This window comes from Tupaia chinensis, unplaced genomic scaffold, assembly GCF_000334495.1.
Source record: "Tupaia chinensis unplaced genomic scaffold, TupChi_1.0 Scaffold139757_1, whole genome shotgun sequence".
Taxonomy (NCBI): domain Eukaryota; kingdom Metazoa; phylum Chordata; class Mammalia; order Scandentia; family Tupaiidae; genus Tupaia; species Tupaia belangeri.
Window position 1 is genome coordinate 1,478,583 of NW_006199637.1, and position 23,908 is coordinate 1,502,490.

The 23,908-nt window shown below is 36.9% G+C and overlaps 1 protein-coding gene across 6 annotated transcripts in view; it reads right to left on the reverse strand.

The window, feature by feature from the left end:
• BABAM2 (BRISC and BRCA1 A complex member 2) overlaps positions 1–23,908 on the reverse strand; it is a 444,577-nt gene that overhangs the window by 338,629 nt on the left and 82,040 nt on the right. For all 6 annotated transcript variants that reach the window (XR_003546792.1, XR_003546791.1, XR_003546790.1 and 3 more), the window contains exon 4: positions 5,362–5,456. Coding sequence is in view for 2 of the 6 variants with exons in the window: in XM_006162134.3 (XP_006162196.1) it covers positions 5,362–5,456 (95 nt within the window). In the remaining 4 variants the exon portion in view is untranslated. The remainder of the gene's footprint in view (positions 1–5,361; positions 5,457–23,908) is intronic.

Here is a 23,908-nt window from a genome sequence, read left to right on the forward strand (position 1 = left end):
CTAGGCAAAGTGGATGAAATAATACCCAATGGAAAGGTCCTAAGGGAGAAGTGTGCTTAGAATGTGTGAGGAATAGCAAGAAAGCTCATGTGGCTAGAGGGGAGTGAACCGGAACAGAAAGGAAGGAGATGGGCTTAGAGAGACTACTGGGTGACAGCTATACCATAACCTCCCCACCATATAGAGCAGAACACATGTCCCAACTTCTCCCTGATTTTCTTATCCAATCATTCCAATAATTTCTCTTTTTCATTATAATGGAACCTCTGTCTTAGTTTACAGATCATCCTCACTTCTCACATTATATAATGCTATGTTAAAACTCTATTAGCTATCCCCACAGCACTGGTTTGTTTAGTTATTTCAACATTTAATCATATACTACCTGTGTCTACATGTTTCCATGTGAATATGTCTTAGCTCTTTAAAATTTAGCCTCCTTTAAGTCAAATTTCATATTATACAGTATTGGACACATTGTGTGCAATCACCAAATTCCAAAGAAGATATACAAGTGGCTAATAAGCACAGGAAAAGACGCTCAACAGCATTAGCCATCAGGGAAGTGTAATCAAAATCATAATGAGATCTTCTTTTCTCCGCCATCATGGTACGTGCGGTCCACTTGGCTCTTCGCCATGTCTTCTCACAAGACTTTCAGAATCAAGCGGTTTCTGGCCAAAAAACAGAAGCAAAATCGTCCTATTCCCCAGTGGGTTAGAATGAAAACTGGTAATAAAATCAGATACAACTCCAAGAGGGGACACTGGAGAAGAACCAAGCTGGGTCTATGACAAACTGGGCAGAATAGGCCCACATATTTATGCTGTACCAAGGTCACTATGGTCTTACCACATCAAACTGAAAATGGTCACCACTGACTGGACGCGTGTGTTTATTGGGAAAAAAATGATGCTTCACCTTGTCTCTAAGTTCTGCATTGGTAGGTTGGTTCAGTAATAAATATGTGAAACCTTTCAAAAAAAAATCATAATGAGATACCACTTCATACCCACTAGGATGGCTATAATGAAAGAGACAAAGAGTAACAAGTGTTGGTGAGGATATGGAGAAATTGTGCCACTTATTCATTGCTGATGAAGATATAAAATAGTGCAGCCACTCCTCAAAACATTAGAGTTATCATTTGATCCCGCAATTCTACTCTGAGGAATACATCTAAGAGAAATAAAAATAAAGCCATATAACTGAAGTAGCCAAAATGTTGAAATAACCCAAGTGTCTCATCAAATGATGAATGGATATGCTGTCATATATGCCTTTACTGGAATATTACTTGGCCCATAAAAAAGAAATAGTGATATATGCTATACTGAAAATACGCTAAGTGAACAAAGTCAGTAACAAACACATTACATGACTCCACTTACAGAAAATGTCCAGAATAGGCAAATTCAGAGACAGAATACAAATTAGTTGCTGCCTAGAGTCGGGTAAGGGTGGGAGCATAGGGAAGTAACTTATGGGTTTAGTGTTTCTTTTCAGGGTGATGACAATGGTCTACATTTGTGGTGATAGTTGCACAATTCTGTGATAATACTAAAAATCATTGAATTTTACTTCTTAAATGAGTGAACTGCATGGCATATAAATTATGCCTCAAAAAGAAGTCATGTTTTTGAAAATTAAGAATTCTACCCAAGATAGAAATATCTCTCTGGAAATAATGTTAAGCAAAGGCAAATGGCCTTCTGTTGGAAACATTAATGTAAAAGACAGATTTCCATAGAGTTCACAGACTAATACATAAAAATAGCCCAGAGAAGTTAACATTTCTTTGACTCACCAAAGCATCTGATTAAGTAGTCCAATGGAGTCTGTATTTTCAAAAGGCTTCCCAGATTATGTTAATTTTATATTCAGAATTGGAACCCAATGGACCACTTCTCAATGATTTTATGATGTCTGGTGTCTATCGGATACCCATCTTTAGATCTGGTATTTATCTAATATTTTTAATTCATCTGAAAATCTCAAGTTCCTAACATAACTTGCCTCCTTTAAGAAAAAGTCTGACTTTAGGAAGTGATGGCTTCATTCAATTGATAAGAGCACCTCACATATTTCAATCAACCTTATATGAGTCCTTTACAAATCTTTTTTTTTTGGGGGGGGGGGAGGAATAGGTTTAAATAAGCTAAGTAAATAAAAGATCACATATATTCTCTAAAACTACACTTTTCAAAGGAGGACACAATGGATTGACCATTATTTTCTCAAACTGAGACACAATGGCAAGACTATTTTTTCTCAAACATTTATAATTTCATATATGTTATGTTTAAGAGAGAGAGAGAGAGGCCAGCATATGGCACAGTGGTTAAGGCACTGGATTTCGACATGGTTGACTTCACAGTCCAAGTACCAGACCCAGTGCTTGAAAATCATACCAGGCATGTGTGTGTCCATGCCCAAACTCTAAAGAGGAGAATAGAGGAGAAAGGGCTGCAGCATAGCCATCTTCCCAGGGGGTGATTTCTCACTTTCCCTCTCTCTGTCTCTCTTCAGAAAGCCCATGCACCCTTTGACAAAAACTTGAAACAAACAAAAAAGCATAGGGACCAGACAGTGGTATAGTGGTTAAAGCCCGAAGTTCTGTGAGTCACTCCCACACAGAAGGAATCCGTCCACATCTGGAATCCTCCCTGAGTATACCAGGTACATGCATGCCCACAATCTGCTATTGGCTGAATGCTGAGGATAGATCACAGTGTCCAACACTTAGGAGTGCCTTTCTCCCTCTCTCATTTAGAAAATAAATAAATGTTTCCAAAAGGTATATTATAAAATCAAATGTAAATTTTCATGCATTTTTAACAACAACAACAACAACAAAAAAAAAAACCAGAAAGTTCAAAGAAATTCCCTATTAGCCACAGGAACTGCTTTCGACTGCACTCCCAGATTCTAAGGGTACACATTCATTCTCTTCTGTAAGGCGTACTTCAGTGGAAAACCCTGGGAAACAAGTCCAGGCAGTCTGTTTTCCTGTATGGGTGATGAAATTGTAATTCCCCTTCACACTGAACCATATGTAGACTAGTCGGGTTATTAGTGACTGTACCCTGAGCACTTCAAGAAAAGAAAAAAGGTCTGAACTGAATCCAAGAACTAAACCATAACCTGTTAACAGTTGAGTGAAAAGTTCTTCGGAGGCAAGCTGTGCTCTGAGAAATGTCTGCTGGGGATCAGACCTTGTATTTATCCTGTCCAGATGACAATGAATACCAACTGCAACCTCCAGAGCTATCTGGACATCCCCCAGCAAGTGGAGGGTGCACTCTGGTTGCTCATCTGGGCTTTCCCAGCCTACTGATCAATGAAGAAGCCCTGAGTAGCTACCAGAAGCCCTGGATCAACCATCACTACAGAGAAGGTTCCCTCCTAGATCTGCAATCTTTCTCTTAGAGCTAGTGCTTTGATATTTTTGGCTGTTCTTTTTCAGCTAATTTCTCAAAAACATTTGTGATAACTTAATTCAGAGATTAAACAGCAAGAGTGGAGTGATACTATCAGCTCTGACATAGAATTATATAAATTAAGGTCAATCTCCTCAGTACTCAAAAAGCAGAGTGAAATAAGATGAATCTTAAGGTCCTCTGTAGCTTTTAAATTCAACACTCTCTAACACTTGGCAAGACCAAATATATGCACTTCAACTTTTTATAGCAATTTAAAAAAAAGTTGAAACACTACTTCTTTATCCCTTCCATCATACTGCTTAATTCTTGCTTCGCCCTACCTTAAAGCCCCTTTCTTCTCCCTCAATCCTTCCAACATCAATTCTGGTCATCAGTCTCTCCTTAATCCATATACTGACCACACTGCTTTTAGATGATTCTCCCTTTTTCATTTCTTTCAATGACTCTCAGCCCACCATTCAATGTCCTCTATAATCTTCTCCCAATTTATCCTTCTAACCTTTTCTAGACCTGTCTTATATTCACATACACTGCAGCAAACCTGTCAGTACCTTCTTCTGCAATATATTATACAAATGGTAGCTTCTTCAAATTTGCTATGTCACTGTGCCATCTGAAATATTCTGTCACACTTCCCACTTCTGTTCCATTCTTCAAGAATGAGTACAAATCTCACCTCCCCTACAAAGCTTTTTCTGACCAACTTCTTTCAGTTCCTGGGGGACACAGCCTGGAATACATCTTGGCATTTAGCATATGCTACTCTCCATTGGGCAGATTTAATAAGTCGAGGTCTATAATACTACCTCTGCCCGATTTTCTTTAAGTAGGCCTCTTGGCTTTAATATGGGACAACTACAGGTGCCATATCCAACTCACAATTTTTTTTTTTTTTAGAAAATCAAATAATACCTTATGTGTGATTGTTAGAAATTTTACAATAGCTCCATCCTATTCTTGATTCAAGTATTTTTACAGCCATGTTCTAAACTATTAAATAATTCTTTAGGTTCAAGTTAATACTTCCTGTTTAACACTTCCTCTTTAAAATGGGGTGGGAGCAAGATTTCAAAGTAAGTCATTGAAACTTCTAATTACAAAACTTTAACAAGACAGAAAGTCTCCAGAAAACAAAATTAAGAACAGTTTTGGATGATGATAGAACTTTCACAGTATAGGTATAGCAAATTCAAATTTGAGAAGGGAAAGGGAGAGACGGTTTGTCTGGTCATAAGCATTAAACAACATGGCACATGTTTTTCTCCATCAGCCACATGAAACACACAACTTTTATATAAACCGCATGTGTTCTGACAACTATCACCACTCCTTTTCCCAATGGTGAATAGTCCTGCTTTAATTCCAGAAACATTTTATTTTAAGTACAAAGTTTTGAGTCTTAATAAGAACACTTAATCTGGTCTTTATACCATTCTGATAAAAATACTGAGATAATGTGGAATCAAGTCCAAATTTACCACTTTCACTTCTATACACTCACACATACATAAAAAAGAAAGAAAAAAAAAAAACTCTTAAAGAGCCAAGAAACACTCTCCTAACAAGCCCTGTGATGAAGTGTTAGTAAACATTAGAAAATTGATTGCAGGCATGAAATATTAAGTTGAAACAAAGAAAATGTTTTCAACATGTCCTTTAAACTGAAGTAAAAATATCTCAACCAATATACTTGAGACTTTCATTAATTCAAAATAGCCTGAAAGTAAAACTGCAACCAACAAAGTTTCCTATGTAACTATTTTGGTACATAAAGAGTTGTACTCTTTCACAGGACAGAGAGAAGAGGAGTGGAAAAAATTCACCTGTTTGACAGATTTATCTGGTAAGCTACTTTCAAAGCCAATTTTGTTTTCCTTTCACCAAATAAAGATCAGTTAAGCGAGTTTGCCATACTCACCTGCAGAGCTGAGGGGTCTGGCAGGAATTCAGCATCCTCTCCAAAGATAAAATCGGGGGGCAGCTCTGGGTATTGAGCATTGAAAATGATATCCCCTGAAATAAAAGAACATCACAAGCCCATCTTATTTTCTCCCTAATGCATTAATGTTCTGGAGAGTGCCTTAGAAAAATTTCTAGAAGAGATTTGCATTCATTGAAGAAAAAAATTTTGAAAAGCAGTTTTTTGGATGATTAATATTTCAAATACGTATTATACCTTTGTAAATTAACATCTGCAACAATCAGTCAATAAAGTTTTATCTTCAAATATACCATGAATATAAACACCTAAGTAGAAAAGTAGAAGCAGCCATGTCCGAAGTATACACTGATTATTTTTATAGGAAACATTACTGTTTAATCACTGCCTGCAAATTAATAAGTCTTTACTGAAGACTGATTCTGTATAGACAAAGCCCTTGCCTTGCAGAAATTAACATACATACCTTTGGTATAACAGAAAGAACATCAGCTTAGAGTAAAAAAAGGTCCATTTATATGTGCAAACTTTCCTAATTGTTTATTAGCTCAAGTGGTCTTGGTCAAGTTTTAACTTCTTGAGACTTCAGTATCCTCATCAGTAAAAGGAAGATGTAATAGTAATGACGTCATGGGTTGGCTATAGGGGTAAAGAGACAGCACACCTAGCAGAGTGTCTGACATAAGAGTAAGAGCCTAATTACTGATACAGAGAACTACTGTTAGTAGTAATAATATTCTAAAACATAAAATAAGTTTCTCCATCTCTGTTCTTTTTCTGTCTCCTTTCTTCCCTCTGCTCAGTCCACAATTCAGTCCTCATCATTCTACTAATACTAATAAACACATTCATTAATGGACAATCTAACACATGTTGGGTTGTAACCGATCAGAGTGTGTATACTTGTGTACATGCACACAACCTCTGCACATATGCACACAAAACAGCTTAATCGGTCCAATCACTTTTACTGTTCAAACAATACCTACATAATGTGATCTGAATTTAAAAATTCACACTTCAGGTCATATTTGAGCCCTTAAACCTCTACATGTTAGATGTTTCCATGTGAAACTCAGTAAATCTAAAAACATGACCTTGACTGTCCCTTCTCTCACTCCCCTTCTCCCTTAGCTGACTACTTCTAAGGATATAGCACTGCTATTCTTTAATAATCCCTGTTGAAACTTTAGTGTCATTTTCCACGTTGTACACAACCTTTATACGGTCAGAAAACAAATCATCTCAATGTTTCCTCCACAATGTCTCTCATGGTTTACGCTATTGCTAATAGCATTATCCAGGCCCAAATCACCTAGTCCGTACATTCACACATCCACTGAAAAACTATGCAAACTTGGCTCTGGGAACCATCCTAGGCACTATGGATTGAAGAGCCCTGCTATTAAAGAGCTGACAGAATAAAAGTAATCAAAAATTACTGTCCTCTTTATTTTTCATTTATTTTTTTAGAGTGATTTTTGCTATAGGGTGTGTGCGCTTGCCAGAGAGACAGAGACAGAAAGCAAGAAATCATTCCCCAGTGGGGATGGCCATACTGCAATCCCTTCTCCTTCATTTTCCTCTCACGATTTTGGGTGCACACACACATACACACACACACACACACAAATGCCAGTGTGAGTTTAAGCCACCAGGTTCAGAACTTGAACTGCAGTCAACTACATGGGAGTCCAGCAACATAACCATTATACCATCTGCGGGCCCCTGTGCACCCACATTTCTAAGACAAGAGAAAGATAGAGAAGACTGCAGTGTGACCATTCCCAATCAGAGGTGTTTTCTCACTATCCCTCTCTCCGTCTCTGTCTCTCTCCAGTGAGCACACATGCATTTTGGCAAATTAAAAAAAAAATTCAGTGACTATTTAAGGTCAAATGGAGTAAGGACAAACTCTGCAAATTGGTATTTATAATGTCTCTATCTATTTATCCACCCATCTCTCTATCTAAAAGTCAGTTCCAGTCAGTGTGATCTATTCCACTCAATGCCCTCCAAATACTAAGACATCCAGTTAAAATATTTTCTCTTCTTGCTCAGTTCTTACCATCCTTTAAAAGTTCACTTAATTATCTCCTATTGCATAAAGTCTTCCCTAATAAGTTTGAAACATGCTACATCTAAAATTCAGTTATACTGATTGGCTAATAGTATTTACTTGGGTATTTAACTATAAATAGTCTAATATTGTTGTGTGACTTTATTAATTTTTAAAATCATAATAAATGAGGACCAGCAGATGGTGTAATGGCTACATCGCTGGACTCCCATGTAGTCGACCATGGTTCGAGTCCCGGACCCAGTGGCTTAAACTCGCATCGGGCATGTATGCATGCATGCCCAAGATCCCAAGAGGAGAATGGAGGCAAAGGGATTGCAGCGTGGCCATCCTCCCTGGGCAGGGGGCGTGACTTCTCACTTTCTGTGTCTCTTTCTGGCGAGCACACGCACCTTATAGCAAAAACCTCTCCAAAAAAAAAAAAAAATCATAATAAACAAAAGCTATACATAAGGCATTGTGCTACACACTGTATCAATACAAAGCTATTTATTCTCAGGAAGCTTACATTTACTGAGAGCTAAGACATATACACAGAGCCAAAATACACAGCAGTAGAAGGTAGGTACCTATACTTGATCTTCCTAAACATACTGTAAGTATCCAGAGAGCAGGCATGTTCTTATACTTATTTCATGTCTCACAGAGCAAAGTACAGCACATATGGAATATGGTCAAGAAATGCTCAACTCTCTCAATTGAACTAGTACTGAGAAAATCTTCAGTAAATAATAAAGCTTAGCAGAGTTATGCCTGGAACTTTCAGCAGGGAATCAGTTTAAGAAGATAACAAGTGTAGGAGGGGATGTGGAGAAACTGGAACCCCCGTGAAGTGTTAGAGGAATGAAAAATGGTACAGCTGCTATGAAAAACAGTATGGTGATTCCTTGAAAAATTAAAAATAGAATTACTATATGCCTCAGCAAGTCTACTTCCTGGTATATACCCCAAATAATTAAAAGCATGGTCTCAAAGAGGTATTTGTGTACCTCTGGTTCACAGCAGAATAATTTACAATAGCCAAAGAATGGAATCAACCCAAGCGTCCATCAACAAGGGAATGGATAAACAAGATGATTGGTTTATATGATTGGCTCTCAGGATCAGGGAGTTCTGCCTCCACAGATTCAACCAACCACAGATGGAACCAGAGCACATCAACTGCTATGAAATAAAAGAAGTGTCTCCCTAAAAGAGAGATTTGAGGCCCAACTTGGTGGCACAGTTACTAGCAAACCAAACTGCACTGCTGGAAGCCATATAGCTAATGGCAGGTTCAGATCCCCAAGTCATCCTGAAAACATGTAGATGTACAAGTGCTCAAACCTAAACAACCTGGAGGGCTGTGGGAAGGGAATTATAGCATGACAAGACAGTGTTGAGAATCAATCTCTCTCTCTCTCTCTCTCTCTCTCTCATCTCTCTCTTTTTCTCCCTCTCTCATGCATACATGCTCTCTATCCTGAATATTTTTTAAAAGAGATACTGAAGTTTATGTTTATATTTTCCTTTTCACTTACATCTGATGCTAAGATTACCTATAAGTAATCTAAAGATGATTTAAAGCATATGGGAGTGTACACATAGGTTATATGCAAATACTATGCCATTTTATACAAGGACTTGTATTAAAAAAAAAAATCTATGGACTTTGGTATCCACAGGGATGTGTGGCCATAACACAATCCCCTCTGCTCCCTGGCAGATACCAAGAGACAACTGTATACATGCAATGAAATATTATCTGGCTGTAACAAGAAGAAAATCCTGGGCCAGCAGGTGGCATAATGGCTGGGACACTGGATTCCGACATGGCCGACCGTAGTTGGAGTCCCGATCCAGTGGCATAAAATCCACACCAGACAAATGTGCATGCATGCCCAAAATCCCAGAAAGAGAATGAAGAAAAGATTGCAGTGTTGCCATCCCTCCTAAGAGGAGTGACTTCTCACTTTCCCTCTCTCTGTCTCCAGTAAGCACATGCACCGTATGGCAAAAACCTTAAAAAAAGAAAAAAGGAAGGAAATCCTTATATATATTACAATATGGATAAATCTTGAAGACTTTATGCTAAGTCAGGCCTCAAAAGACAAGTATTGTATGATTCCACTTATTTAAGTTTTCTAAAGTAGTTAAATTTGTAAAGACATTAAGTACCATGATAGCTGCAAATAGCTAAGGAGGAAGAGAATGAGGAATGTTTGTTTTATGTATTTAGAATATCATTTTTACAAGACAAGAAAAGTTCCAGAGACTGATTGCAAAACAATGAGACTCTACTTAACACAACTGAATGTACACTTAAGAATGGTAGAACTTTTCAGAATATAAACTATATCTCCTATATATATATGTATATTTCTTTCATTGGCTATGTTAAAATTATCTTTCTCTTAAAAAAAGAAATCTATCCTCATTTATTTATGAGATTTTTTTGCTATCTAATTTTTAATCAGTTTGTTTTTCTTTAGAACTGTATTTTGCAGTAAAGAACATCATAGACAATTCAGTACATACTTTCAGAAGAACTAGTGGACTATTTGAATTGGTTTTAAATGTTCACAACATAATATAATGTTAAATGTTGAAAGTGGTAAATAAGTTTATATCCTGAATTTGGTTATTATACACTGTATACATGATTTTTTCTGTTTTTTTGGTTGTTTGGTTTTTGCTATACCATAGGGTATGTGTGCTCATCAGAGAAAGACAGAGAGGGAAAGTGAGAAATCACACCCCCCAAGAGGGTTTGACCATATCACAATCCCCTCTGCTCCCAGGATTTTGGGCACACACATACATACACACACCCGGCATAATCTCAGTCTTTCAGGTCCGGAACTGGAAATGTGGTCAGCCATGTGGGGTGTGTAATGATTATATGTCACATATTATAACAAACCTTTTTTAATAGTTAAAATGGTAAATTTTGTTATGTATACCTACATGAATTTTTTTGGTTTATTTTATTTTAAGTGAGACAGTGATAACACAACACTTTGTGATGCTGAAGCCACATGAGAAGGCCCCAGGTTTGTGTCCCAAGGTCTCACTGTACATGTCTGGTGCATAAACACACACCCATGATCCAAGCTAAAAGTATCTTTTCAATAAATGGTCCTGGGACACATGCAAAAGAATGAAGTTGGGCCCCTACCTCACACCATATACAAAAATTAACTCAAAGTGAATCAAAGATTTTAAATGTAACAGCAGAAACTATAAAACTCTTTAAGGAAAACGTAAGAGTAATCTTTATAACCTCATGTTAGGCAATCTTAAGATATAAAATCAAAAGCACAAATAACAAAAGAAAAAGAAGTGGACTTATCAAAATTTAAATCTTTTGTCCTCTAAAAAAGCAATACCTAGAAAGTGAAAAGACAACCCACAGGATAGAAAAAAATTTGGCAAATTACATATCTGATAAAGGACTTTATATCTAAAATATATAAAGCATGTCTATAACAGAATAATATAGAGATAACCCCAATTTTTAAATGGACAAAGGGTCTGAATATCCATTCTCAAAAGAAAATACACAAAATGGCCAATAAACAGTTAAAGAGATACTTAACACTATTAGCTATCAAAGTAATTCAATCAGATTGCAATGAGATATTACTTCATGTCCACTAGGATGGCTACAGTAAAAAATATAATACATGATGGTGAAAATGTGAAGAAACTAGAACACTTATGCACTGCTGCTGGTGATATAAAATGGTGCAGCCACTTTTGAAAACAATCTTACATGTCCACAAAAAGTTAAACATATGGTCACATACATCCACAGTGTGATTTTCAAGCCACCGGTCCAGTACTCAAACCATGGTCAGCCACATATGTGGGAGTCCAGCATCTTAACCACCATGCCACCTGCTGGCCCCAAAGGTCTCATTGTTTCTTATAGCTGAGTAATATTCTTAATATAATTATGAATAATGCTGCAATAAACATGGATGTGCAAGTATCTTTCCAACTGAGTGCCAATAAGGCTATTTTTTTAATTCGATGCAAAAATTTGTCCTACTTAAAAGAAAGCTGATCTTAAACACAGATAAACTACAAAGTGTTTACTGAATATTTCTGGATAAATTTATTTTTTATAAACCCATACGAAAAATGCAATTCAGGGAGTTCTCCATTTAAAGGAACTTTGCAATGAGCTCTTTGTAAAGTAAATGATATTTTTAAAGATAAAATTCCCAAGTTTATCCTATTAAAGAACAATAGTGGGGAATGTTAAAGATATATTTTTAAACCTTAGTTGATTTTTAAAAAACTTTTTAAACCACCAGAAATATTTGAATATATACAATAGTTTAAAAATGAAAAGAAATTATGTGTACCAAATTATCTCACCTTCGATTGAAAGACTCTTTTGAGACAAAGAATAGGAGGGACTTACTCTTGGGTTGTTAGGAAAGTAATAATGCATTTTTGCATAGAAAAATATGTCATTACTTTCCCAAAGATACCTAATGTATTATATATAGTTAAAATACTATATGAGCATTTTTTAAAATAAAAGAATGAATTAAAATGTTTTAGACTCTCATAACCTTATCTTTCATAATTTCTCAAACTCCTGCCTTCTACCTCAAAGAACTCCTAAAACACATTGACTCAATACTCTATAGCCTCTTTGACATAAAGTGTGGGGTTGTTTTCTTGCTATGGAGAACAGTCAGTAAATCAGTCAAAAGCATTTATTAAAAACCCACCAGGCACAGATGCACATAGTGGACACCTGGGGAGTTATTCAGGAAGTAGAAAACATAGTACCTGACCTTAAGGCAGAGACAAAGGAAAAAAGACCAACACAAATCACATAGAATGGCAATAACATCACATTTCCTTTATTTCACCCAGGAGAAGATGCTGTGAACACAGAGTACAGATTAGTTGGATACTGCTTACTTCAACTTTTCAGAAAAAGGAAGAGTAGGCAGGAGATCAAAGAAATAAAAATAGGATCAGAGGTGATATAAGGTGAGGTTAAAAACAAAGAGAAGGAAACAAAACACCTGCAATGGCTAGAAGTGTTATGACCACCCAACAGCAAAATGATAGTTTCAAGACTTTTCATCATTCTCAGAAAATTTCCAGGTTACAACAAAACGATCAATAACACAGAAGTTCCTTTCTTTCAAAAATGTACATCTATAGTGTTTTATGATTTGACACATACACGAAATCACAGAAATTCCAGATGCAAGATAGTCTTTATTTACATGCTTATGCTTTGGCAGCTGACAATCTTTCAAAGGTACCAGCACCATCTCAGGAAGGCTCAGTCACAATATCTGTAGAGTGGACTACACGTCCTATACCCATCATAGAAGGGACAAGCTCCTGACACTATTCACCAAAGAGTATTATCACACTACGTTGTCTATCTTAAAGTTCCCATAACTGTCAGGAAACATGGCATCAGAAAAAAAATTCAAATGGCAAATAATTGAAATATTGCCAATCATGGAAGAATCATCCTTTTCTACTGCTACATTAAATGCTTACTTACTGAAATTCCAATCAGGGAAGTGACGGTCAGATTAGGATCTTGTGGCAATGCCAGTTTGAAGAAGATATTCAACAGAAAACAGGCTCTGGCAACAGAGTTTACAAAGGACTTTGGAGAGGTGATTCATTTTCAAGAGTTAGCTCCAACCCTTAGATGGTGTTTCCTTATACTTGAATGTAACCTCTCTCATTTTCTAGAAAGTCCATTTGGGTTCTTGGGACTTTATGGAAGAAGTTTAATTTCTCTTTAATATCATACCTTTCTGTCATTTAAAGGCAGTTCTTATGACCTCTCTTTCAACCCCACCATGAGTCATGCCAGCTTCTTTCACTACTCATCATCAGCTCACCCTTCTCTGAACATGTAGCAGTTTGTCCATAGCCTTCTTAGAAGATAATACCCAGAGCTAAATATGCCATTCGAGGTGTGCTCTAAAGATAACAAACAAAACAAATAAGAAAATGCATGCTTTCATTCTAGATATTAAACTTTAATGGATAAATATCAATTAAAATTGAAATAGCTTTGTTTAGCAGCTCCCTCAGTAGTGCCTTGAATTATGATTCCCCCAATTAAAAGCCCCTAGACTTTTATCTGTGTGCTACTGCCAAGCTACAGATCCCTTTTCTTAATTAGACAGCTAAATTTTAAAATCCATTTTAGAACTTTCGATTTATGGCTATTTTATTTCAACCTTGTTAAATTTACCTATTCACAGGACTAGCAGATAGCGTAATGGTTATATCACTGGACTCCCATGTAGTTGGCTGTGGTTCGAGTGCTGGACTTGGTGGCTTAAAACTCATGCCGGGCACATGTGTGTGCATGCCCAAAATCCCGAGAGGAGAACAGAGGAGAAGGAATTGCAGCATGGCCATCCCCCCGCCCAGGGGGGTGATTTCTTGATTTCTCTCTCTCTGTCTGGCAAGCACACATGCCCTATAGCAAAAATCTCTTTCTTTAAAAATAAAAAAAGATTGACCTATTTACAGCTCATCATATTTTCTTAGATTCTAAACCATTTTAGATTAGCAATCCTAATTTCAAATTATAAGAAGACTGGTGAAGTATGCTCCTGTGACTCAGTGACAGCGCAGTTTAAATTATCAGTACCTCTTGGGTACAACCATTTTAACAATAATACATAACCTGAGCCTGAACATTCATCACAAGGATTATCAAGAAAGAACTTGTCAAGTGCCTTAATGACTTACTCTGTTTTAACTAGAAATTCTTGGAATCTGATGTCTATCTCACATTCATCGCACATCTCAAATAGGACTACCTACATTTCAAAGACTCCATCACCATTTGTAGCTAATAGCTACTAAAGTGGACTACACTGATCTAGAGGAAGAACTGATTAGGAAAAAAGGAAATGAAGAGGGAATTAGAAAGAAAAGCCATCTATCTTTCCATAACCATCTCTAAGTAAAATGTGCTACCACTTCATTAGGAGGTATATTCTACTGCTGGTCAATTATTAATTGCTATTAAAACTTCTTTTTCACCCACCATACAGTCCATGCTCATACCAGACCCAAGACCCTCACCAAGGGTATCTTTTCTTCTTTTAGACAATAGGATTCATGCCACTAAATAAGATAAGGACCCCACAAACAAAACAATCTTGAGTGGTAAGATACAAGATGGCTATCATAATGACTTGTGGAAGACCCTGAACCTCATCATGACATCATTTACATGCTAAATAGCAAACCTACCAGCACTATGACAATTTACAATCACCAGGGATACCACCAGAAATGTTCCTAAAAGGAGAAAAAGAAGGTGAGTTTTGGGATTCTAAAAGTCCTTGCCTTTTCCAAGAAAAGCTCTGAATTGCCCTATCCTGTCTCCTCACTACTTTGCAATATCTTAAATTCTCTAGCTCAAGATGAGTGAGAAGTGGATTTGCACGCTCATCTCCCACTTGGCCACTGAATAACACTTATGCCATAACACTTGGTTTTAGTTTCACAAGCTGGCTCCATGACATGATACCAAATGACAAAAGAATCCATTTTGGGGAATAAATTAAAATTGGTAGCACCTTCTTCTAGTGAAAAAGAAAATATACACACAAATCACTTTTACCCATTAATGCTTGTTCTACCCTAAGTGTTATTCCACATGATATTTCAACTAAGTTATCTGCAAATGACTGGCATGTCTTCTTTTGGTCTTCTCTTCTAAAAGTTGAATATGCCCAGTGGTTTATAAAAGATAGTTTTCATAAAATTAAGCTACACAATTCTTTTTTTTTCTTTTTTCTTTTCTTTTCTTTTTTTTTTTTTTTTTTTTTTTTTTTTTTTTTTTTTGGGGGGGGAGAGAATTTTTTTTTTGTAGGGCATTTTTTGCTATAGGGCACATTTGCTTGCTGGAAAGACAGAGAGACAGAAAGCAAGAAATCATCCCCCAACGGGGATGGCCATGCTGCAGTCCCTTCTCCTCCATTCTCCTCCCAGGATTTTGGGCACACATACACACATACCCAGCATGACTTTTAAGTAACTGGATCCGGAACTCGAACCGCAGTTGACTATGTGGGAGTCCAGTGACATAACCATTATGCCATCTGCTGGTCCCAAGTTACCTGATTCTTATGTATATCCAAGAGAATCTGCTATGTAGAAACTATCGAAATTAGGAAAGTGGCATTACGCCCCATCTGTTATGTTTTAAATGAACTTTTAACCTTGTATTTTTATACACTTATTTCAGTGCATAAAATAATAATATTTTAAACCAAATGCTATAAATTAGCATTACTTTATTAAGCAATAAATATTCTATTGCAGAAAATTTTAGTCTTAGTAATCTTCTAATGCATATTCACAAACTGTTTCATTAGTGCAATTTATTACCAGTTCTTTTTTAATGACTACAAAGAATCTGACACCAAAGAAATTAAAAAAGGAAAGTAAAACCTTTCTATGAGTGTGGAAGTTTTAAAATATAGCTAAGAATAAAATATTACTTTAAGCTGTATTAGTAATGATCAATGTCATGAAAATAGTAAAAAACTGAGAAAATGAGAATAAAGGAGAATTTAACAAATAAGCCTGATTTACACATGCATACACATAAATACCCATACTCTTTTTTCTTTCTTTCCTTTTTTTTGGAGAGGTTTTTTGCTATAGGGCATGTGCGCTCATCAGACAGACAGAGACAGAAAGCGAGAAATCACCCCCCAGGGGGGATGGCCACACCGCAATCCTTTCTCCTCCATTCTCCTCTTGGGATCTTGGAAACACACACACACACGCGCCCGGCGTGAGTTTTAAGCCACCGGGTCCGGGACACGAACCGCGGTCGACTACGTGGGAGTCCAGCAACACAGCCATTACGCTAACTGCTGGTCCCGACACCCATACTCTTGATTTAGGAGTAGTCCCTTTATATTTCATGTTCTATAAACAAAATATCATACTACAAAGTAAGTAACTTCACAGTTGCACAGAAGAAAAGGAAACATGGCCATTTGGATGACAATAAAAAAAATCCTGAGATGTAAAGCAACATAAGAAAATGGTCATAAATTCTTCTATGTTTGTGGAAGCTTCAGAAAAAGGAGCATGTGACTAAAAGACATGGGTTAAGACAGCAGGAAAAAAGACTTTCTTCACATTTTCTTAAGAGAAAAATCTTCATTTATTAATTCACCGAATCCCTCAGAAAATACTAAGCAAATACAAAGGATCTTCAAAACGTTTATAGAAAATGCATATTATGAAAACCCTATGCATAGATTTTAAATTTTTCTGCACCAAAATAAACTCGTACTTCACTTCTATTTTCTCACAAACTTTGTGAAGTCTCCTCATATACTCTGTTGTGTCAGTGACAGAAAGCGTTAAAGAGATTCTTCCCAATAAAGCTTGCAATCTACAAGAAACAATCCTAGAGATAAGACATTTATTTTTTAAAAAATTATAAATACTAATAAATAATTGGCTTAGGACAGGAACGCCAATGGATACTAAAGTCATTTGGCTAAATGTTGTTGGGGTACAGTCTGAAAGGATCGCCCTGCAAATTACTAATTAATTATAATACAGAAAAAGGTATCATTAAAATGAAAAAATCCAGCAGACACCACTTTAATTTTTTTATAGAGAGAGATTTTGGCTGTAGGGTGTGTGCACTCATAGGAGAGACAGAAAGAGAAAAATCACCCCCCTACACACACACACACCCCAGGAGAAATGGCCACACTACAATCCCTTCTCCTCCATTCTCCTGTCAAGATTTTGGGCATTCACGCACACAGCCCCGCATGAGTTTTAAGTCATTGGGTCCAAGACTCAAACCACAGTCAACTACATGGGAGTCCAGTGATGTAACCATTATGCCTTCTGCTGGTCCCAGACATTACTTTAATTGTTAACAGTGTCAAGAATGGTACAACCCAACATCAGGGACTATATGAAGATGTCACTGAGAAGGACACAACACTTATTCCTTGTTCAAAGGCTGGGACTACATGGGAGGCCCAGGTTCAATTCCCAGTCCAACCTAAAGGCCCAGCATGGTGGTACATTCCTGTAATCACAGAAACTGAGGAAGGCTGAGGCAGAAGGTCCACGCGCTGAGATTGGCATAAGCAGTATAGCAAGACCCTGTCTAAAAAGGTCCGTGTGTGTGACACAGGCCTGAGTCCCAGGTAGGAGGCATTATCTAAGAAAGTGAAGCAGATGCCTCTGTGCCCTACATAGCTCTGAGTTCCCATACATCAGTTTCTCAACCTCAGCACTACTGACATTTGAGGATGGATGATTCTTCTTATAAGGGGCTGCCCTATGAACTGCAATAGGTTTAGCAGCATCCCAGGCTTCCACCCACTAGATGCTAGCCAGTAGTAGCATTCTTCTCCTTCCCAAGTTATACCAAAAATGTCTCCAGACGTTGCCACATTGTCTCTGGAGAGCAAAATAACTTCCTCCCCTCCCAAAGCTCTACCCCAGATTGAGAAAGAATCACTGTTATAAATAGTTGCCATTAGGATCAAGTTAAGTCTGTTTGCCAAATGGCATTCTCTGGCCTAAATAAGCCACTACAAAGAAAAGACTGAATTACCTGGAAGGGAATGATACCAAGAAGGAAGGATGAGACCGAATGTGTAAACAACATCTTTGCCCTTTCTTACAATAATACAGAAAGGAGTTCTACGGAGCTGGGAGTTGAAAGCAAAGTTTAACATTTCCTGCACAAGTACACACCCTATTCTGATTTAACTCCCTCCCTCATCTCTCTTCCTCATTTCCTCACTGTTCTTCCAGCCACCACCTCCCAAATAAACTATAAGTACCTAAATCTTTGTCTCAGGGTCTGCTGTTTCAGGAATCCAAACTAAGATCTGTTTGATGCAAAAATATCTATACCTCCTAGAGAAATGAAGTTGCACACCTAATCGTGGTCCCATGTGATTTTCCAAAACCCCATCTCTGACAGCTTTTCTTGTTCAGTGATGGCCCCCAGGAATGCAGTACTCAACCTGGACCACTAAAATCAAACACACGGGCAGGGCCTTCGTACTTCTATTTCTGCTCCATAACTAGTAAAGGAAGGCAGCATTCCTGTGCCAAAAGGCAAATAAAGGAACAAAAGACGGAATGAACAAACAGAGCTCCTTAAAATAGAAGAGAATGGTTCAAGCTATTAAAGCTGCCAGATGTACCAACTTCATCAAGCCAAAGGCACAGGCTGAGCCCCAGGAGAGGTTGGCCGAGCAACTTACTATGGACTGGCTGACATTTTTGTGAAGTGCAGCAGTTTCTCATATAAGATACAGCTGGTGATGGGCAGGGAGGCAGGGGAGTCAAAAGGCTAGCCTAAGGCTGAGATTAAAAGAAATCTACAAGATGAGCCTGAAACAGCTGGCCATGCCAGAAAGCAGGAAATCTAGAAAGGCTTTGGAGATGATATCAATAAGAGATAAGGGGCTGTCATGACCATGCTCCTCCTACCGGCCAAAGATGGGTCAATTTAACCATCAATAACAAGAAAAAGAATAATGAACTTAAATGCATCAAATGATTTTAAACCTATGAGTAAATAATACTAAAATCAATAGTCATCTTTGGAAGATGCAAAGGAACCTACTCATTATTTTAAAAACTAGAAAATAAAGAAAAAGAATCAGGCCTTTATCCTATCCTTCCCCAAAGAAATTGTACTCAGAATTATCAAATTGTTGATCAGGAAAAGCTTCCTTTTATACAGGTATTCCAACTAATAAAGAAGAGATAACAGAAAATCACCATTTTGAAACTCTTAACAAAATCATGGATCTAAGTGAAGACCATTAAAGGTTGATACATGAAAAGACAACCAGACAATATAGGTCTCCTAAAGAAAGAATACATTACCCTTTGAAATAACCTTGCCAAAAAATGACCCCGAACCTGAGTAAGCTTCTAGATCAAACTATTATTTCTGATGGGATATAATGGAGCACAAAACATGTGAAATAACACCACAGGGGGAAATCATCAAAATTTAATCTGTAGAAAACTACAGGACAAATGGCTCACAAATAAAAGAAGAAAAAAGAATGAAGAGAAGGAGAAATGAGAATAGAAGGACTAAGAAGAAGAAGAAAAGGAGGAGGAAGAAAATTTAAAAAGAGAGAGAGAGAGGAATTGGGACAAGATGACTGTAAATAAAGTACTTAAATAACACATGGGGGGGCCGGCAGGTGGCGTGGTAGTTTAGGGTGCAGGACACCCAACCACAGGACTGTGGTTTGAGTCTAGGACCTGGAGGCTTGCTTTCTCACTTTCCCTCTCTCTCTCTTTCTCGTGCTCTGTCCCTCTCTGGTCAAAATTCAAAAATAAATAAATAAAGTTAAATAAAATAATTCTTTAAAAAAAATAATATATAGGACCAGCAGGTGGCATGGTGGTTAAAGGTGCTGGGCTCCCACATGACTGACCATGGTTCAAGTCCTGGACCTGGTGGTTTGCTTTTCTCTCTCTCACTTTCTCTCTCTCTCTCTCTCTCTGTTGAGCATATGTGCCCTCTAGCAAATTGGAAAATAAATTAATTAATTTAATTAAATTAAAATTTTTAAATAAATATCACCATATTGCAATGTATACACTATCAGTATCCAAACTGTAAAACACACAGAAAACATATGCATATACATATGTGTGTGTGTGTGTGTGCATATATATATATATATGTACATATGCATGCATGTATGTACAAAGAGGTATAAATTTCTGTATACATATATCAACCAGGAAAATGTGAATACTGACTAGTAATTAGAGATTTAATAATTAACATTGGGCCCAGCAGGTGGCATGGTGGTTAAGGTGCTGGGTTTCCACATGGCCAACCGTGGTTCAAGTCCTAAACCTGGCTGCTTAAAAATCATGCTGATGCATATGCATGCATGTCCAAAATCCCTAGAGGAGAATAGAGAAGAGATTGCAGTGTGGCCATCCTCCCTGGGAAGGGTGATTGTTCACTTTCCAGCCCACTGTCTGTCTCCAATTGTTTAACGCACTCACCCTGTGACAAAAGCCTTAAAAAAAAAAAATTAACATTTTTTTTAAGTGTAACAATGAAGTTAATGCTCTGTTTTTAAAAAAGAGTTTTTCAGGGCCAGCAGGTGGCATAGTGGTTAAGGCACTAGATCCCCACATAGTCCACCACAGATCAAGTCCTGGCGTGTGTGCATGCGTGCCCACAATCCCAAGAGAAGGGTTTGTGGTGTGTCCATCCCCCCCTAGAAGGTGATTTCTCCCTTTCTCTCTCTTTCTCTGTGTCTCCCTCAAGCACACGCACCTATAGCAAAAATCTCTCTCTAAAAAAATTTAAAAGACAAAAAGAATTCTTACCTTGTAAAGATACATACTGAATATTTATGAATAATACTGTATTTTCTTCAAAGTTATCTGAAGAAATATTGATGAAGTATACATTAAATATCATTGACTATGAGTTGATAATTGTAAAGTTGGATGATAGGTACATAGGAGTTCATGTACCATTCTCTACTTTTGTGTTTAAAATTTTCCACTTTAAAATTTTTAAGCAATTTCGGGAACCAGCAGTTAGCATAATGGCTATGTCGCTGGACTCCCACGTAGTCGGCCACGGTTTGCGTCCCAGACCCGGTGGCTTAAAACTCACGCCAGGCATGTGTGCGTGCGTGCCCAAGATCCTGAGAGGAGAATGGAGGAGAAGGGATTGCGGTGTGGCCATCCCCCCTGGGGGGTGATTTCTCGCTTTCTGTCTCTGTCTCTGTCTGGCTGGCTGGCAAGCGCACGTGCCCTATAGCAAAAATCTCTTAAAAAAAAAATTTAAGCAATTTTCTCAGACTCTACATGTTCTCAACAAAATCTAATTATCTTATGCTAAACTAATATAATTTACATTGAAATGATTTTCATGCAGCAGACTTAGAGAGCTGGAAGAGACCTTACAGCAAAGAGAACCATATAATATATCATCAAAAATGGGGTACTCAGAGTAGAAAAGAGGGCACTATTAATAATCATCTTAACCAGCTAAAGAGATGTAAAGAGCAATACTGTTAACAGCCTTCCGTGTATGTTATCCATCTCAGTTTCTGATATAGCCCAGAAATATCCCTTACAACATAAAATATCTCTAATAATTTACATGGTATCTATTTCAATTCCTGCAGTAATAAAAATCTCATTATTTCCCAAAGCAGTTCCATACATTAGAAGACAACACAAATTACTACAAAAAACTCTTGGGCAAAGTCAAAAATCTGCTTTCTCACAACTTGTGTTGGTTTTATTTTCTAGAAAACCAAAATGAGATGAGTAGAAAGAACTCTGAACTAAAGAGTAGACATTTGGATCTGCCATTAAAAAATGAAATCACTCGACAATTTACTTACCCTCTCTGAGCCTCCAGTTGTCCTTTCTATCTATAAAAACTAGACTTTCTAGTTTCTTTGAGCACCGTCTAATGTGTCATGGTTTCTGTCCAGCACACACTGGTTTGATTTTGTTCCTACACTGACGTGCATAAATGTCAACACAACACTCAAGTATGATGGACTATTACGACAGTCACATTACAACCACCCCGCTGCATGTGGTGGGCCCACTGTTTCTTTTAATTCAGCACGAGACTGTGTGTTGGCTTTTTCAGTAGTCATATCACATTATTGGTTCATACTTTTCTTATGTAACTGCTTCTCTGTACTTACACACTTTTTATTTTATTTTCTTAATTTAATTTAATTTAATTTTTTTACAATTAAAGTGTGAATGTATTTTGTTACAAAAACTTTTTTAAATTCATACATAGTTTTCCCATTACATGTATTTCCATAAGCTTCTTTTTTCTGAAACATTTTTTAATTAATTAATTTACACTCATTCCCTGAGCATCATAACAGCATATAAAATAAGATTTCCCATCCAGAATATACTGCATAGTGGCTTAATCATGTATGTTATCGTCAACAATTTTCCATTTCTACTTTCATATATTTTACCCCTATTTCTGACCCTCTGCCATGTCCCACCCTCCTCCCACACTATCTCTGGTGTCTACAGTTGTTTTCCATTCCTTTACCCCCGCATTTTATTGATTCACAAAATTTCTTAAATAATCTAACTACTTTCAATAGCAAGTTCAGCTGGTATGTACATATCTGTGAATACATGTCTGACTTTTTGAGCCTAACGAGGTACTTTATATTTATTACATCCTGTTGTTTCTGATCCAACATACTAATCTACTGGATAAATTTAAATCTTGTCATACATCATAATAGCTGTCTCTCTAAATTCATGTCCTCCACAAGTTGAACAATTATACCCATATCATTCATAAAAGTGCTAATAAAACATAATCAAAAATACGATCTTAGGCTATTTCATTAGCAATTTTACAATGATTGTTTGATTTATTGCTAATCTAATTAACTATTTTACTACAACATATAAAACATCCAGAAAGATATCACAGAGAAATTTGTTAAATTTTTTGCTGAAATGATTTGCTATGTCAGTTGATCAACCATGAGAAAAGAGTAAGATTGGCTTTGTATAATTTGCTTCCAAGTAAACCTAATAGTTGGCTACTAAAGACAAAATGCTTAAAATGCTCCTGAACAATTTGTTTAATAATCAAATCCTGAATTTTACCCAATATTAACATAAAAATTAAACAGCAATTTGAAGAATATATCCCTCTTTCTTTTTCTTTAAATATTGGGACCATGATTTGCTTCATCTATGGTTGACTGTCATCCACAATATCTTCACTCAGATGATTATTGTAGTAATTCTAGCAATTCCATTTGTCTGAAAGATCACAATAAAAGAGATCTGGGTATGGCTAATTAATTCAAATGAGAATTCTGCTAAAAGTATCTTTCAATACCATGAAACCATCATGTGGATGAGGAAATACAGATGTTTTGTCCCTAGGTCAAAAATATTTTTTGAATGAGCATTATAATACTGTCTCACGAATAATCAGGCTTCTAGTAATGAGAGTAGTTAGATACCCACTTACCAAGGACATTACTATAGAAATTGCTATAATAGGTAGCAGATTAGATGACATCAAAGGATCTTTAGCTCCAAAAATATACTTCTTTTACTTCAGTTAATTATCAGAATGACACAAAGTCTGATAAATCCGTCTCTTAAAAGGTAATAAAGTAAGACTAGTAGGTTGAGGAGAGAATCTTTTTATTTTAATTAAATTAACTTTTCATCATATATAATTACAGATTTCTTCTGTTTCATAAAATTAAACTGGATACTTATTTATTTATTTATTTATTTTGGGAGAGTTTTTTGCTATAGGGCACGTGCTCTCACCAGAAAGACAGAGAGAGACAGAGAGACAGAAAGCGAGAAATCACCCCCAGGAGGGATGACCACACTGCAATCCCTTCTCCTCCA